The 15,508-nt window shown below is 43.9% G+C and overlaps 1 protein-coding gene and 1 long non-coding RNA gene across 3 annotated transcripts in view; one reads left to right on the top strand and one right to left on the bottom strand.

The window, feature by feature from the left end:
- Positions 1 to 15,508, bottom strand: part of bnc2 (basonuclin 2) — a 178,326-nt gene that overhangs the window by 6,311 nt on the left and 156,507 nt on the right. For both annotated transcript variants that reach the window (XM_037764117.1, XM_037764116.1), the window contains exon 5: positions 6,595 to 8,990. In XM_037764117.1, the coding sequence (XP_037620045.1) occupies positions 6,595 to 8,990 (2,396 nt within the window). The remainder of the gene's footprint in view (positions 1 to 6,594; positions 8,991 to 15,508) is intronic.
- LOC119484935 overlaps positions 1 to 15,508 on the top strand; it is a 161,633-nt gene that overhangs the window by 91,402 nt on the left and 54,723 nt on the right. The window lies entirely within an intron of this gene.

Here is a 15,508-nt window from a genome sequence, read left to right as displayed (position 1 = left end):
CATGTCTTTATGTAGCCCTGGATTTAATTAAGATGGGCATTTTTTTCCCCAAACACAAGGCGAACTGTATCACACAATGTGCTACAGCTGATGAAAGAAACTAAGTAACAAGTGCCATGCTTAAGCCAAGATACAATTAGTGAGGATTTCAGTTAGCGTACAAAGCCATGCTACAGGATGCAAGGTGAATAATCAAATTCAATGCTTTTTTTCGCTCCAATTTCACAGTTGCCAAGTCGGACTAAGGAAAAGGGGGACCCACTGCACACATGTCACAATAAAACTGCATAACACAGAAAGGAAACTTAAGCAACTAATGACCGGCGTCAGGTACGACATACACAAGGCCCATTCCTCTCATATCAGGTACATCAAATAAGAAAAAAATATGCAAACACTCAGTGCCTTTTAATGTGAGGGGTTTCCATGCAGGGAGGGCACGTGTGTGTAAAACAAAACAAAAAATAATATAAAAAAGGAAAAGAAAACGGTCATCCTTAGCAGGACGGGCAAAAATGGAGTCACAATGGATAGTAGAGCTTACCAGCAGTGGCAGGGTTGATGCAGTCAAAAAGGGTCCCTTTCCTTTAATTATTTACTTCCCTATCCGACATTGTCCTGCAAGAGGTAGAAATACATTCATTTGAGGGACCCTTTTCTGTGAACCAGGCAACCAGGAGCCCGTCCACTCAAGCATCGTCAGCATTGAGGAGAGAGAGAGCGTGGCAAATCGATTGGCCGTGGCTGTCACTGCGTGTGTGTGTGTGTGTGTGTTTGCACGTGCTTTTGTCTGTGTGTATGTGTGAAAAACAGAAAATATACTACTTCCATATAGCGGGACTTCGATCAAAAAGACCATATAAATCCTTTGTTCTTTTTTATCCTTTGATAGTACAGTAACACCCATATGGCGTTAGCTTATGGCTAAAATATGGGGGTCATGATTCAATGTCTGTGGCGCTGTATTCCCTGTCTAGTCAAACACATGTGTGGACGCTCGACTGTGAGAGGTCAGAGTGTTTTTAACACAGTCTGAAATGTGCCGTAATCAGTGATCAGTATATAAGGAAACGGGCATAATTTTTTGCAGGGATACCAAACAGGCTTGAAGAAGGGCCACAGATTTGCTCAGTTAAGCCTGAAGCTCAGGATGCTGTTGATGATGCTCAGGTAGGCAGGTCCTTTGCAACATGTCTCCATCTCTATAACAACACCTTCTCACTGCTAATAAGCTCTAAGTTAACCATGGCTATCTCAGTTTCAGATATTAAAGTCAAACATGCTAAACAACATGCAGTAAGTAGTCTGCGCTCTAGCCATTTTAAATACTCAGAAATGCACTCCACATTGTTAAAATATTACAACAATATCTAAATAAATAATATTCACATTTACTACAATCTTTGAATCTATTGTACAGATATATGAAAATAAAATAAATGGAAGAAAAAAAGTCACTTTATGATATATCATTTGTAACCATTTGGAAAATCTCAAGAGATAAAGAGCCCCGTTTATGAGCATTTGCATAAACATTATTATTTAACTCCAGTGTTGGCAATGCCGCCGTGCCCTAAATAATCAAAATAAGTCCGCTGAATCCACACACACAGTGGGCATAATGCACTTATCCCTTCATTTATCAGATTTAGACTTTCTGCCCCATTTCCCACTCCCCTCCACCTCCATCACTCCACTTCAGTACGCTCTATCTTTCCTCCCCCAAACCCAACTCCTTAGTGCCCCCCCGTCTTCCATCTCTACCGCCCTGTTGGCCAGTAATGTGGCTGGCAAACCAATTTGACAGTCTCATCTTTGCCCAAAAGATGGGGGAGGCCTCCAGAGAGACCATTTTTGACTGTGCAGAGGAGGTAGAGCGAGAGTGTGTCTGTCCCAACCGGCGTTAATCATCTTTAGGTGCATCTGATGGCCCTTGCCCTTGTTTCTGTGTCTGTGTGTGTGTGTGTGTGTGTGTTGTCTAAATGACTCATAATGTGTAAATGAGATGGAAGGCTGAGTGGTGTTAAACTGACACGAGTGGTTCTTTGTCTTTCCTGTCATTTGGGGTGTGTTATGAGGTTTTAGGTGTAAGTGGGAGGACAAGAGTTTTAGTAACATTTATCACTCTCTGTCACCGTTACGTCCGCTTTGCATTCTTTCAGTCTGTTCAACAGCTACAAACGATGATTTGAGGATCCTCAAATAAATGAGTGCATTAAATATGCATTAAATACCGCATGAAAATCATTTTCATGTACTAGAATTTGTGCTTTGCATGGGGGATCTATCGAAGAATAAAACAATTCCTCTTATTCTCTTCAAAATACATCACAAAGGAAACTGTCACTGATAAATAAAAGGGATGTAATTTTTTTCCCGTATTTTTAATCAGCAGATATTTTGATCTGGGGGTGAGTGGCTTTCGCTAACATATTCTCTCTATGAGCAGCGTGCCCTTTGTTTATAAGAGACAAACAGAGAGCTAATTGTGAAGCAGTGGAGCCGGGGCCCCCATGCCGTGAGGGGACCGAGGGAAAGGGAGGGAGACAGAGAGAGGAAGGAGAGGGGAGGAAAGAGACTCTCCAACATAATTAACCTTCACTCTCTGCGTTCGCAGTGGTCCATGCAGGGACCACGGGCTGCACGCTGCTGCACCATGGGAATGTGCAAGAAGCTACTTGCCGTAGCGACATAGGGGCAAGTTAAAATGTGAAGGGAGTGAAGGTTAAAAAAAGAGAAGCAGGATAGGCTGATAAATATGAGACCAGTAAGGCAAGTCCTGTCAACGGGTTTGAAAAATATGATTAACGAGGCCAATAATGGTGATGATTACTGGTACGCGCGTCTGTCCGGCAGTTAATCATGCAGCTTCTTCAACACTTCTGCCGACGCTGCTCGCTCCCCACAATAAATATGCAATCATTTACCTCCGTGCAGCAGGCAGCCAGGAGGCCGGGAGAAAGCACCCCACTGTAAAACCACATACACACACACACACACTCTTATGCTGGTCTCTGTTTTACACTCAAAAACACACACATTACATGCTTGCTCAAGGGCACATTAAATGATCCTTTCCTGCATTCCTGAGTGGGTGTACGTACAGTATGTGTACTAATGTTCGTGTATGTGTGTGTGAAATCTTACAATCTTCTAAATAGGGCAGGGATCCAAAGTGAACAAACACTAGTGGTACTTCTTTTTCCGTGGCAGCACATTTACAGTGTGTCCTACTCTGACAATGTCATTGGTTCTTGGTTGTTTTTCTCGGTAGATCAAATGACCTCTCCTCCTTTTTCTTCTTCGCTTTGATACGGGAGCTTTTGATGCTGGTGTCTGATGGTGTGTTTACGTGCCTTTGACTTTTCACTCGGTCAATGGACTAATCAGATATGCAGAGGTTACTTGGACTTCCCTGTTGCTGGATGTCAACAGCTGTGCTTGTGAGGTACTGAGAAGAGGAAGGCAGGCAGGGCTGCATATTATAATACTGCTTTAGCATATATTATTCAGCTACAAAAACAACAACAAATAACCATGGTTTACCGTCCTCTTATTAAAATTCAATGTGGCTGTTATTCTAATGGTTCTTTTTTTTTAATTTGTGTAGAGTATTAAGTGTTTCATTCCTCTATGTCTGAGGTGAACCGGACAGAGCTTTTTTATTTATCATTTCTGCCAACACTGTTGGTAAAAAAATCAAAACAGGAGAAAGAATGGAGTTTGACTTGATCTACTTTACTAGTAATAAACATTCTAAACATTATTGTCTTCGTTCATGCAGTTTAATCTTATATGCGCTTATGAAAACAACTAAATTATGTTCCCATTTTATTGCCACCATTACACTCAAACATACATTATGTCATTAGAGGATTATCCAGGGACAGATTTGATGAGAGCCCAGTTTGTGTATTGACTCGTCTCAAAGCCCCAGGATTCCTCTAGCTATGTAATGCCCTTCTTTCTGTTGTTTCACTCCCTGTTTGAACCAGCGGCAAAGTAATATGTCCCATATGCTATTATGAATTTATCCCGTACCGAAAAAATATGGAAACAATAGTGTGCTTAGGTCTCACCCACCCAGAGCTATACTGTACACCCCCTGGCCCGAAGATGCTTTATGTTCACGCTCCTCGCTGCAAAGTTATCTCTATCTCCCATATGTTCTGCCACTGTATGCGTTTGAATGGCGTTTACATGCTGGTGTTTCATCATGGAGTCACACACACACACACACACATCCAGGCTGACACAGGACGAGAGCGAGCATAGGAAGAGTTCATGTTGAGGTGTTGCCTTTTCTCTGTGCAATATGGTCTAATGTTTGAACCCTCTGTGCCTGTCTAAAGCACTCCACTCACCCCTGGCTTTGATACCAAACGCTTCGCTGCATAATTGTGAAAATGCACCTCCCTCACACTATCCTTTTCTCCTCTTCTTTTCTGATAATTATTTTTTTCTTTTTGCTGTTGTCACCTCATTTAGTTTAGTGACGTTTCCTGTGGGCCATCATGGGGTCATGACAGCAGATTCACAGTGTGAAGGGACTACATTACATAACTGACAAAACAGCTGTGAGAATTTAATTTAGTCTGATTCACAGTATCGACCTCAGCACCAATAAAAACCTGAGCACTATATGCTGATTACAAATGGAGTTAGTTTCAGTTTTTTTTCAGTTTACTAAACTCTTTGTGTAACTCCTATCTACCATTAAAATATTTTCTCATGTTATAAATGTACTATGGAGCTCTCTTCTTGCTATTTAAGAGTTCAGATAAGGTAGTTAATTATCCAACAACTGTTTTACAGCATTATGAGACTAATTACAATGAGATAAGGTGTATAGCAGAGCAAATAGTTTTCTCCGTTATCTGTTTGTACATATGTGTGCATCTGTGTGTGTGCATGCACATGTTACACAGCAGGTCGGTCACGCCTTGGGCATCCTCTATTCCTAAAGCCTTGTCAAAAGAGGGGAGCTAACAAACGCACTGGTGGCAGTACACCACACTGAGGCAATGCATGCTATAATAACACTCCCTGTCATCTTGCTGCTGTCGGCACAGCTGCGTCAGGTGAGCAGCAGGGTTTCACCTCCACTAACGCTACCTTGTCTCCTGTTCTGCTCCCCCTGTTCCCCTCCCACATCCATTCTAATAGAGTCCCAGAATCACCTGCTCTATTTACATGCTGCTAATGAACAAACAGTGGTAGGAACAGATGCCACCGAAACAACAAATGTAATAAAAGGCTCGGGGTGGAAAAGGAGCAGGGAGTTTGGGGCGGAGGGAGGTAGCAGCGGTGGAGGAAGAGATGATGGGGGGTGGGGGGGCAGAGCCAGTGTGTGGGTTAGACAAAACACACTGAGGAAAAATATAAAGCTCCCTCTGGGAAGATTTGTTTCCCAATTGGAAGCGTGCACTATGTTGCAATTTGCCCCTTGCTTAAATAAAAGTATCACTTGTCACAGATGCTACACGATATGTCCTTTTTTATTATTTCTTTTCTGTTCCCCTTAAAGAGCAGAATGAGTACGGCTGTTTTGTAGAACAGCTGAGTTCTATTAAAAAGATAGAGAGTGTGAGCATGAGAGGTATTTGTTACACTTGAAGTGCTGTGTATTTTAGAGAGAATTTACAATTTGTCAAGGGCCATTTTACACTATGTCCCAGTTGTTTACATGACTGGCAAGGGAATGCGACTTTCTGTGTCGCCAAACCCTGAAATATGAATTCACATACAGCTGTTATTTTGGTATCTATTTCTCTATTAACAGTAATTCTAAAGGATATTATTAAAGGATTGTGAAATATTGCCCATTAAGCATCTGGATGCTGTCCAATTTAACACTTACAAGTGCTTCCATGATGCAAAAAAACAGTTGTTTTGTAATCCCTTATGGGGACGTTACAGTATGTACCGCCAGAATTTGTTATGGCATCAACTTGCTGCCACTGCTGCTACAGTATATATATATATATTCTGCAGAGTGGGATTGATATGTGCTAACAAGCCCAGGTGAATATGGCTAGCCTCACCTCCTAATGCGCTAATAAATGCAGTGGTTTGACAAACCGATGTCTATGTTAATATATGCGCCTTCACCTCCCTGTCACAAGGTGAGGCAGTGAGGGCAGGTAAACAACACACTGCAGCTGCAGGGTTGATGGGTACGGCCTAGTGCTTGTTTGAATGTGTGTGTATGTGTTTCACATCCTGACACCCTACACTTCTGAACTCTGACTTGACAAGGAGCAGATGCCCCTGAATCAATTTCTTAGTGTTGAATTAGCTAACAGATGTTAAGTGATAGCCTATCCAGGTAAATGTCATACAGTAATGAAATGCTGCAGCAAAATCTTGTTTTATAACATGAAATGAAAAGGCAAATATCTCACAAAAATATCTATTCAACTATGTTTTAACGTGACTTTTATAAAAAAAAGAAACCCTAGTATAGTCTGTGGATGTATGTAGCGCCCTAACTTAAATTATAATAAATGATGAATATTGAATCAAGCATTTCCATTGAACCTACCTGCGACTGCATTAAATGAAATGGTTACATTACAAAGTTGTAGCACTAACCTGTCTCGGCTCCGCCGTGAAGGGAAGGCAGCGTTGCAGCCAGACACAGTGCACACATGCATCTCTTTGAGGTGCACATTCTTGTAGTGCAGTTTCATGCTATAGGAACTCTTGAAGGTCTTCTTACACACGTAGCAGATCTTGGGGTCAGGACTTGAGCATGGGTCTCCCTCTGGTGATTGAGAAGAAGGGAATTTGGGTGGGCTGGCACCGTAGCCCATTGAAGAGATGAAGCTCTCGTGCAGAGCAGCCATGCTTGCAGCAGCAGCAGCCGCCGCCATGCCTCCATTATAGAGGCCATACTGGCCCATGCAGAACATGTCGTAAGTAGGATCGTTGAGTTCTTCCTTGATCCTGATAGGGGGCTGATGAGGGGAGGGTGAGGACTGACCCTTGCCTTCCATTTCCTTTCTCAATTGGGCCTCCTCACTACCCTCATCGTCCTGTTCCTTGTCCAGACACCTTCCACCCCTGCTGTGTTTTTGCTGATCCTCCACATCTATCAGCTCGTCACGGTAGAACATCTTGGAATCAGAGGTTTCAGATTCGTTCTCAAAGTCTCTTTCATGGTCCTGGTCCTCAGAGGTGAAGCTGCCCATACAACGTAGCTCGCCAGAGCCTTGAAGATCATTTCCACCCCTGCCTTCACTACCGGTCCCTTCCCTGCATTCATCTTCACTCTGTCTCATCATGCCCCTCAGAGCTAGGCCAGGGCTCATCTCGTCCTGGGAAGGGGATTGCTGCCCACTACCACCACTGTGGTTCCCAGTACCACTGCCGCTGTTGTTGTTACTGTTACAGTTACCATTCATTTTGACATTGTTGTGAAGAAGGGTTGAGTGATGGTGGTGATTATGGTGGATGTCATCGTCATCATCATCTTTGTCGTCGTATTCATCCGCCACATCAATCACTTCTTTCTCAATCTTCACTGGCATGCTCGATTTACGAGGCTTCTTTTTGGGCGTGGGGTCACTGCAGCCAGTGTTGAGGTCGTGATTGGCATTATTTGTATGTAAGCGGTGGGACATGGCTCCTACCTCTGACATGTGAACATTATTGTGGGAGGCCGCTGCTGCAGCAGCAGCCAGGAGATGATGTTGTTGGTCCATCAGGGTGGTACTGTTGGTGGTTGTGGGTAGGATGGGGCTGGTGGGCAGTGACACTGGAGGACTCACAAGGTCCGCAGGGGACAGTAGTGTGCGGTAGAATGGGGGCACTGGCTGGACAGGCTGCACTGACTTCAAGGAGGGGAACACCAGTGGGCTGTGCAGGGGTGACTGAAGCATAGGGTCTACTGGTGGAGTAGTGAAACCCAGTGGTGGCCTTCCAGGGCTGGTGAGTGAGAAGCCACAATTTTTGGTGCTTGAGATGACAGGTGTACCAGTGGTTGAACGGATGAGGTCCTTGTCGCGGTTATTGCGCAGCATGGGCATGTGTAACCGTGGATTGGGATTGGCACTGTGGCGGTTGCGGCTGCGTAATGAGCTGAAGACCATATTGCACCCCTCAATGGTGCAACGGTGTTTGATCTTCAAGTGTACAGCGTTATAATGTATCTTTAGTGTACCTTTGTCATAAAAGGTTTTGCCACAAGAATTGCAGCACACACGGCCCTTGCGTGAGGTGGATCCCATGCGGCGCATGCGATGCATCTTGGAGGAAAAGGAAGCATGGCTGATGCTTTTAGACTGCTCGTCCTTTACAAAGTGGTGGTGGACATGGTGGTCACTCAAACTGTTGGATTGCTGAGGTTGATTTTGGGACTGCTGTTGGCCCTGCTGCTGGAGCTGTGTCTGCTGTTGCTGCTGTTGTTGAGCCTGCTGGGTGGAAGGGGTTGGTGAGATGGGCGATGCCCTGTTGTTGGGCTCTGTCTTGGGTTCAATGTTGTTCAGGCCTCCCAGGGCTCCACGACTAGGGCTCTGGCCTGTGCGGAAGGGTGACAGGGACACTTCTGACTCACTGGTGTCCAACGGTTCACCTTGGTTTGGCAGGCTGGGCTCCCGGAGCCGGAGAGAAGACTGCTCCATAGGCAGGCCATTGGGGGGCAGGCCGAGCAGGGGGGCAGAGACTGGGTTGATGTATTGGAAGGGCAGGAGGAAGGCTAAGCTGTTGGGGATATTCTCAAAATGGTGAATGCTGGATGGGCTACTGCTTTCCAGATGTGATGTCATGATCCCCGGGCTTCGGGATCTGTTGTTGCTTTCAATGAATGTCCTAATCCCGGAGTCCGTCTTGGAGGAGGGAACTGTAACTGCCTGACCTTCCTTCTCCTGAATGGCCATCAGCTCCACAATAGACTTGGTCTCACCAAAGCGCAGAAACTGCTGCAGGGTGATGATCTCCTCTTCTCGGGACATGATGGTCCAGCGGTCCAGCACCTTGCCTGCAGCATCCTAGATGCCCCAAAAGAGACAAGAGAGAAGACAAAAATGCAAACCATTATTGATTGTGCATAATCAGCGTGGTCAAAGGAGAAGACAGAGCAGGGGTTAGTTTGTAAGGGCGAGCTTTTCTGCACATGAAATTCAGAGGCTCCTGGAGCGACAAGTAACTAACAGAGATTTGTCGAAAATCATTTGTTTTTTCTGGAAATCAGCCCTGCGAATGGGATCATTAATCACACAGTGACGACAGTAGGCAAGAGTTTAAGTGAGTCTCAAGCAAACAAATCAAAAGCATTGAGGTTGGGTGATTAGCAGCTCTCTGCGACTTCCAACATTGTAAGGATGTTAATCTGGGAGACTGACAAAAAACGCTTTGTAAAAGATGTGAACTCTTGCTGGGACTCCCTCTGTACACAAACTGTACCTGGGGATATTTACAGAATGGTGTGAGCAAGAGAAAAACAATGGCAGAAATAATAGCATAATTAATGCAAGCAACTAATCGCACCTTGGTTGGCAGGCATTTTTCTCAGTGTGTTCTCCATCTCTAAGGCAGTGAAATGCTTGAGGGAGGATGGGACTGCTACACTATGTATCAGGGAATGGCTTTGGACATCCAAAGAGGAAAACTCATGTTTATTTAAGGTTGTGTGTAAGCCTTGACAGTGGCATTGAGCCAGTGTTCCTTTCATTTGGCAGGCTGCATATTTATCATGCTTGTATGTCAGTGAGGTCTAAAGGATGTATAACATGGGTTACATAACATTTTAATCATATCAATATGTTAATAAGGTTTAAAGGATGCATAACCTTAAATAATAATAATTAACAACCACGTGATTTAGGACATTGTCAACTACATTTTCAGTCGAAAATGAAAAAGGGCAGAAATGTAAAATAGCAAACATTAACAATAGATAATTTATAATAACCCTTGGCATTTCTAGTTGCTGTATTTTTGTTAATGGTGAGAAGCACCATCCCAAGAGACCAAAACTATTCCGATGGGACCCGGGCGTTATTCCAAATAGGGCACTTTACTTGGCTGGTGTCTTCCGGATATCTGCTATTAATGGCTGAAAAATAAAAATCTTAGACTCCTTGCACATTGTCAAACATCAAGAAAAGGCAAAGGATTCTGGGAAAAGAATCTTGGCAAATCCTGAGAATTTGGTTTGCGGTTGAGCTACTAAGTTTGAGGCAATGATTGTTTGAGCCAGTGCTTTTGTCCTCTTGTATGAGCCCACATCTCTTCCTGCTTTATAGCGCTGATGACGGACCTCTTAACAAAATGATCCTCTTACAGTAACTGCTGCCACTGCTGTTGTTATATAAGACGGTATGATTCGGGTGTTTGTGTGAACAAGATAGATATAGAGGAGAAAGCGAGACAGAGAGACACACAGGTTCCTGTGGGACCAGGCGCAGTGACATCAAGGGAATAATTCAAGCGATGACAATTAGTCACAGTGAAATGGTAACATTTCATATGTGCTCCTAGCTGCTGGCATCTATAAAAGATAAATGGCAACTCTGGTGAGTAAAAAGCTGTAAAAACCAACATCACAAAGCACAAAGGGCCTGTAAGGAGAAAACAGAAGATAAATGTTTAAAGAGCGGCAGCGAAAGAGAGAGAGTACGGGAGAGACGCAGAGGAAGAAGAGCAGAAAAACAGAGAAAATAAAAGTGTGAGTGGTTTCATATCATGCCCTCAGATATACTGGAGAAATAGATTCTTCTGAGACGAAACATCAATAGTCACTGGGGTATTTGTTGTTAAATATACATTAAAAAACATTTTACACTTTCATTCTGTGTGCGCTCTGGAGTTTTTTGCCTGGAGGTATGACTTTAAATTCTAGCCTGGGCACTATTATTTCATACTGCATGGCCATCTGGGCATTAGTACTTCCATTTGATTTAATTGAAACAAAAAAAATGAAAGCCGATTAGAAAGTGAATCTTTAAATAGTTCCACAACCAGAGCATTTCTTAAGAAATTGTAGTTCTAAGACGTGGAGCAGTTAATATTTTCTAGTGACAAAAAAAGATTAATATGTGCGTGTTACGCATGTTTCTAAATGCAATGTAATTGTATTATCCCAATGAATAGTGTCTCTGTTTAATAGTAAATAGGAAAAGAGAGTACATGCATTTTTGGGATCATTGGTAGGCCACATTTAATTCAATTTAAGCCAGTTTAAGACATCTTAATATCAGTTTCTTAACTGCCCCACTTTGTTGTTTGCTGGTCTAATTGAGATTGAAATAACATTCATAAGAACCACAAGTTCCCAAAATGGAGGTAATTTTAATGGGAGTTCCATTAATAAACGCGAGGGATAAGTTTCAAGCTGTAAGTGAGCTTTTAATGATATTCATTAACTGCAAAGCTTTCCAAGTTTATACACATCAACAAGATCATTTGACCAAAGTCACTCTCCAAACCCACATGCAGTTATCCAGCCCCTTCTCAATCACTGACTGAACCAAACAGGGTTCAGACATTTATTTCATCCTCTGCCAGTCCTACCCTGTGCCTCCACTTCCCCACTCATGGAGTCAAACAAAAGCCAAAACACAGTGACACAGGCCAAACTGCAACCCATTAGTGTTAGGAAAGGCCAGCCAGCTGTCAGAACAGGTCAGCAGTTCTGCTATGCACTGGACCCTGTCTGAGGGGAGGCTATCCAAGCACTCCTCGCTCACTGGTCAATTGAATTTTGGAGGCCAGGCAACAAGCGTTTGGGCCGGGGTCGGGCTTGGAGCACAGAGTCAACACAAATTACAAAAAAGGGTCTAGGAAAGGAGGTGAGGGGACAAACGTGATTATGGTTCAGTCCATGTGGTAACAACTACAGTTTTCTAATCCCATGAAAGATATCAATTTATAGTAGCAATGTTAAATTCCACACGTTTTTTTTAATGCAGATAACCCTCATAAAAATTAATAAACAATCAAAGATGAGAAAGCAACATGCATGTATTATATTAGAATGAGTATAGACAAACACCCTGAAGTCCTTACTACAGTAAGTCTCACAACTCCACTCCCCTGCATTAGCCCTGTGATGCTGTGAGAGAAACAAATATGCCATTAGAAGCACTTTTACAAGTAGGCACTCATCTTCCAATTAGCTTAATGTGGCCCTCTTCCCCCTATATTTTCCAGGCGTGCCCCACCTCTTCTTGTACACTCCCTCCAGTAAAATCTCATTAATCCACCCCTCCCCCATCTCCCCCAGTGCTATGACATATTAGTCTGTCATTATGCATCCCAGAGTCCTTTAAACAATACAGCTAAACCTCTGTTTGCCAGGTTAATGACTATTAGCCAATAATTACAGCATAGAGACGATGGAGTACCCACTTTATCTGGTGGACAGCCTGCTGCTGTTAGTTTATTTTATCTTCCTGCATCCATGTCTCTCAGAATTAATCTAGCAACGGCTGTATTTATTCATCTCTCTGCCGCTGCGATGAATTCTTAATTCATGGCCGTCTCTAACACCGTGGTACTGGATGTTGTGTAGTGGGTGTGTAGTGGGGGATCCACCTTGCAAATTGCTGACAATGAGGATGAGCAAATGATGGCCTTGTCATGGGCCAGGGCACCACTGTCAGTTAAAACAAATCAGGCAATTATGCAATTAGCACTGTAGGTTATGTGCCGGGCTGTATTAAGAGCCGGGGTGTGCAGCGTTGTTAGGTTGCACGGTGTGCATTAGGGATTAACAGCTTAACATGTATATGCTTTTCACTAATCATCACCTATCATACTCAATGACTGAGTGTATTTAGAAGGCAGTGGAGAGGGATGCCATGCTAGGCACACACTTAAAACAGGGGAAATTTTAGCTATTAATACGTCTTATTGACCTGTGCATATATGCAGTAGATCAAGTGGCAGATCTACGACCCTCTTGGGTCATATATAACGTCTCTGATATTTACATTTTCACGTTTAACATATGTACAGTCTGTGTCGGACGATGCTACACTGGTTACACATTAACATGAGAGCAACTCGACCGATCATAAGACAGTATCACTTGCAATAGGATGGATCAGTTCTCACAATGGCAAAGTGAACCATGGGAACCACATTGATTCACCAATCACCTTTCAGTGAATGCGATCTCCACCAAGCCCTCGAGGGAATCCCCATTGATCCCCAGTCCTGCTTTCAGATCCAGTTCCTTAAAAAAACTGCTCTATCCCTGTGTTCGCCACTTCAAGGGAGGTTAAGCAGAAGTTCCTTGTGATCTGAGAAGGTCTTGAACCTTGGTGCTTCCTTTTCCATATTCTGTTTCTCTCCCCACCCCATCTCGGGGCTGTATGAATAATGCAAAAGATCTAGTGGCGAGGGGTGCCATGGGGGATGGGTTCACGCAAAGCCCACTGCCTGGAGCCATCACATCAGAGGGCAACAGCTCCCAAGACACAGGCTGCTCCCCCATTGGCTCCTCAGTGGTGGGTCGGAGGTCATGTGTGAACAACCGGCTCTACTTCTTCCCCTGTGATGGACCACAGGGAAATCAGTAGCTACGTCCAGATGTGGGTGGAGGACATTTGTAAGAATCATAGAGGTTGAAATTTGCACTCTGTGATCATGGTAAATTCCTCCTTTATGCTCTGCACATCAAAAGAATTTGTTGCTTTCGGATGTGACCTTGTGTATCCACCTTAGAGGTTTGATGTTTTCTAAACTGCAGAAACATTGACTTATAGCAAGATGAAAATCTACTGTACAGGATGACACTAATACATAATTTACAAGGCAACACATGTCATCCTATCATCAAAGACAGACAGAGCAGTATCCCTTTGGACCAATCAGTCCCAATCATGTCACCTTATGGTTGCTTATTACAGGGACAGGCATTTCACAAATCACTTAGTGAACTGTACCTTTTTGTTCTTAATTTGGCCAGAAAAAAAAAACAGCTGGTTATCAGCTGTCTTCCAATGAATCAGATTGCAAAAAATTACAAATAGCAGCCAAACAAATAAACAGTTTTATTCGTCAATTTTCCCACACTGTCTCTCTGTGCAAAGATTAGTTTACTGGTGTCTTCTGGTACATCAGCAGGCAGCCTTGATGCCTTTCTAAATGTGGTCTGGTTTTAATAAGTGACATTTTGCCGTTACTCTTTGGTGGGAAATGAGATACATCAGATGAAACAGCTCAACATCTTGCCACAGTGTATTGTATTTTACGACTACTCATCCTTTGTGCGCAAGCTTAAATAAATATGTCAAATACAATCTTTTCAATCTTTAATTGTTGAGGGATGACAGCCACTAATTTCAGCATTGATGGAGGAAAGTCCACCCAAGTCCAGACAGGACCCTCTACACCAGCTCACATTCCTGATTAAAACTTAAAGTTTGATTCCTATTTTATCATTTAATTAACAGCCATACAAAGGGGCATTGTCTTGGTCAATATTATGCTTATATGTCAGAAAGGAGAGCTTCCTGGGCTCCGGTGTAAGTAAATGTGAAGAGGCCACAGGGCTTATTTCACCGGGCCAGACACACTGATCAACCAACAGGCCGTGGGATACCCTGCCTTCCCCTCTCAACCTCATTTAACTCATGGCATTGGTTAAAATTTCATGACTGTGTGTTAGTTGTTGCTAAGGGCACACTAATCGACTGGAGTGAGATTTATAGTGCAGTTGCAGACTGCAAGGATAGGGAAGGGGGGTCAGAGGGGTTTATTATAGAGGACTTTACCACAGACGGGTGAGTCACAATTTGGCACATCCCTGGTTCCAGGTGGCCTTTAGTAAACAGTTTCCGTTTCTATTCCCACTGACTTGTCTTTTTTCATTATCTGTTTTTGTAAACCAACCCGTCATTTTAAGAAAAGGTCTCCTGACCTCTGATTCATCCAAACCCCCTGGCCACCATCACCACCCTTTTTTTTTGTTTTAAAGCTGTCCCTCTGCATCTTTAAAAAGTGAAAAGGACAGTCCATTGGCCACCGCCCAGCAGAGGTGCAGATGGAGCGGCACATGGAAGCCATTTCAGGCCCCGGTTCGCTGCAGAGCAAAGTTGGCTGTTCTCTGAGTTCAGAACCTCTGAAGAACCGCCTCGCAGCGCTTACATGTGAGCAGCGTCTGGGTCTGCACTGATGTATTGATTCCCTGTCTCTTTTCACAAAGCATACACAATAACGTTGGCTGGCCTCACCCAACTGTGCTAAGGAACCGTAGCCGTGGTCAATGTGTAAAACTCAGCGGACCTAGCACTGAGCTGGAGGGGATGCCTCAGAGAAGAGGGGTGGAGTGATAGAGGCAGTGAGGGAACGCCTGATGGTTCACATTAATTGAGGATGATTCGTGTGATCTGCTGGATCTGGGTGCAGCAGCCAGGTCTGTCGTGAGCCTGGGAGACAGATGTGGGGGCCGCTGTGCCCCCTCCAGGGCCAATGGAGAGCAGTGAGGCGGCTGAGAAATGGTCTGTCTGTCCAGTGTGTGTGTGTGTGTGTGTGTGTGGAGTTGTGGAGGTGGCTGACA

Source organism: Sebastes umbrosus, chromosome 3 (assembly GCF_015220745.1).
Source record: "Sebastes umbrosus isolate fSebUmb1 chromosome 3, fSebUmb1.pri, whole genome shotgun sequence".
NCBI classification, from domain to species: domain Eukaryota; kingdom Metazoa; phylum Chordata; class Actinopteri; order Perciformes; family Sebastidae; genus Sebastes; species Sebastes umbrosus.
The sequence above is the reverse complement of the archived record's forward strand: the minus strand, read 5'-3'. Positions and strand labels throughout refer to the sequence as shown.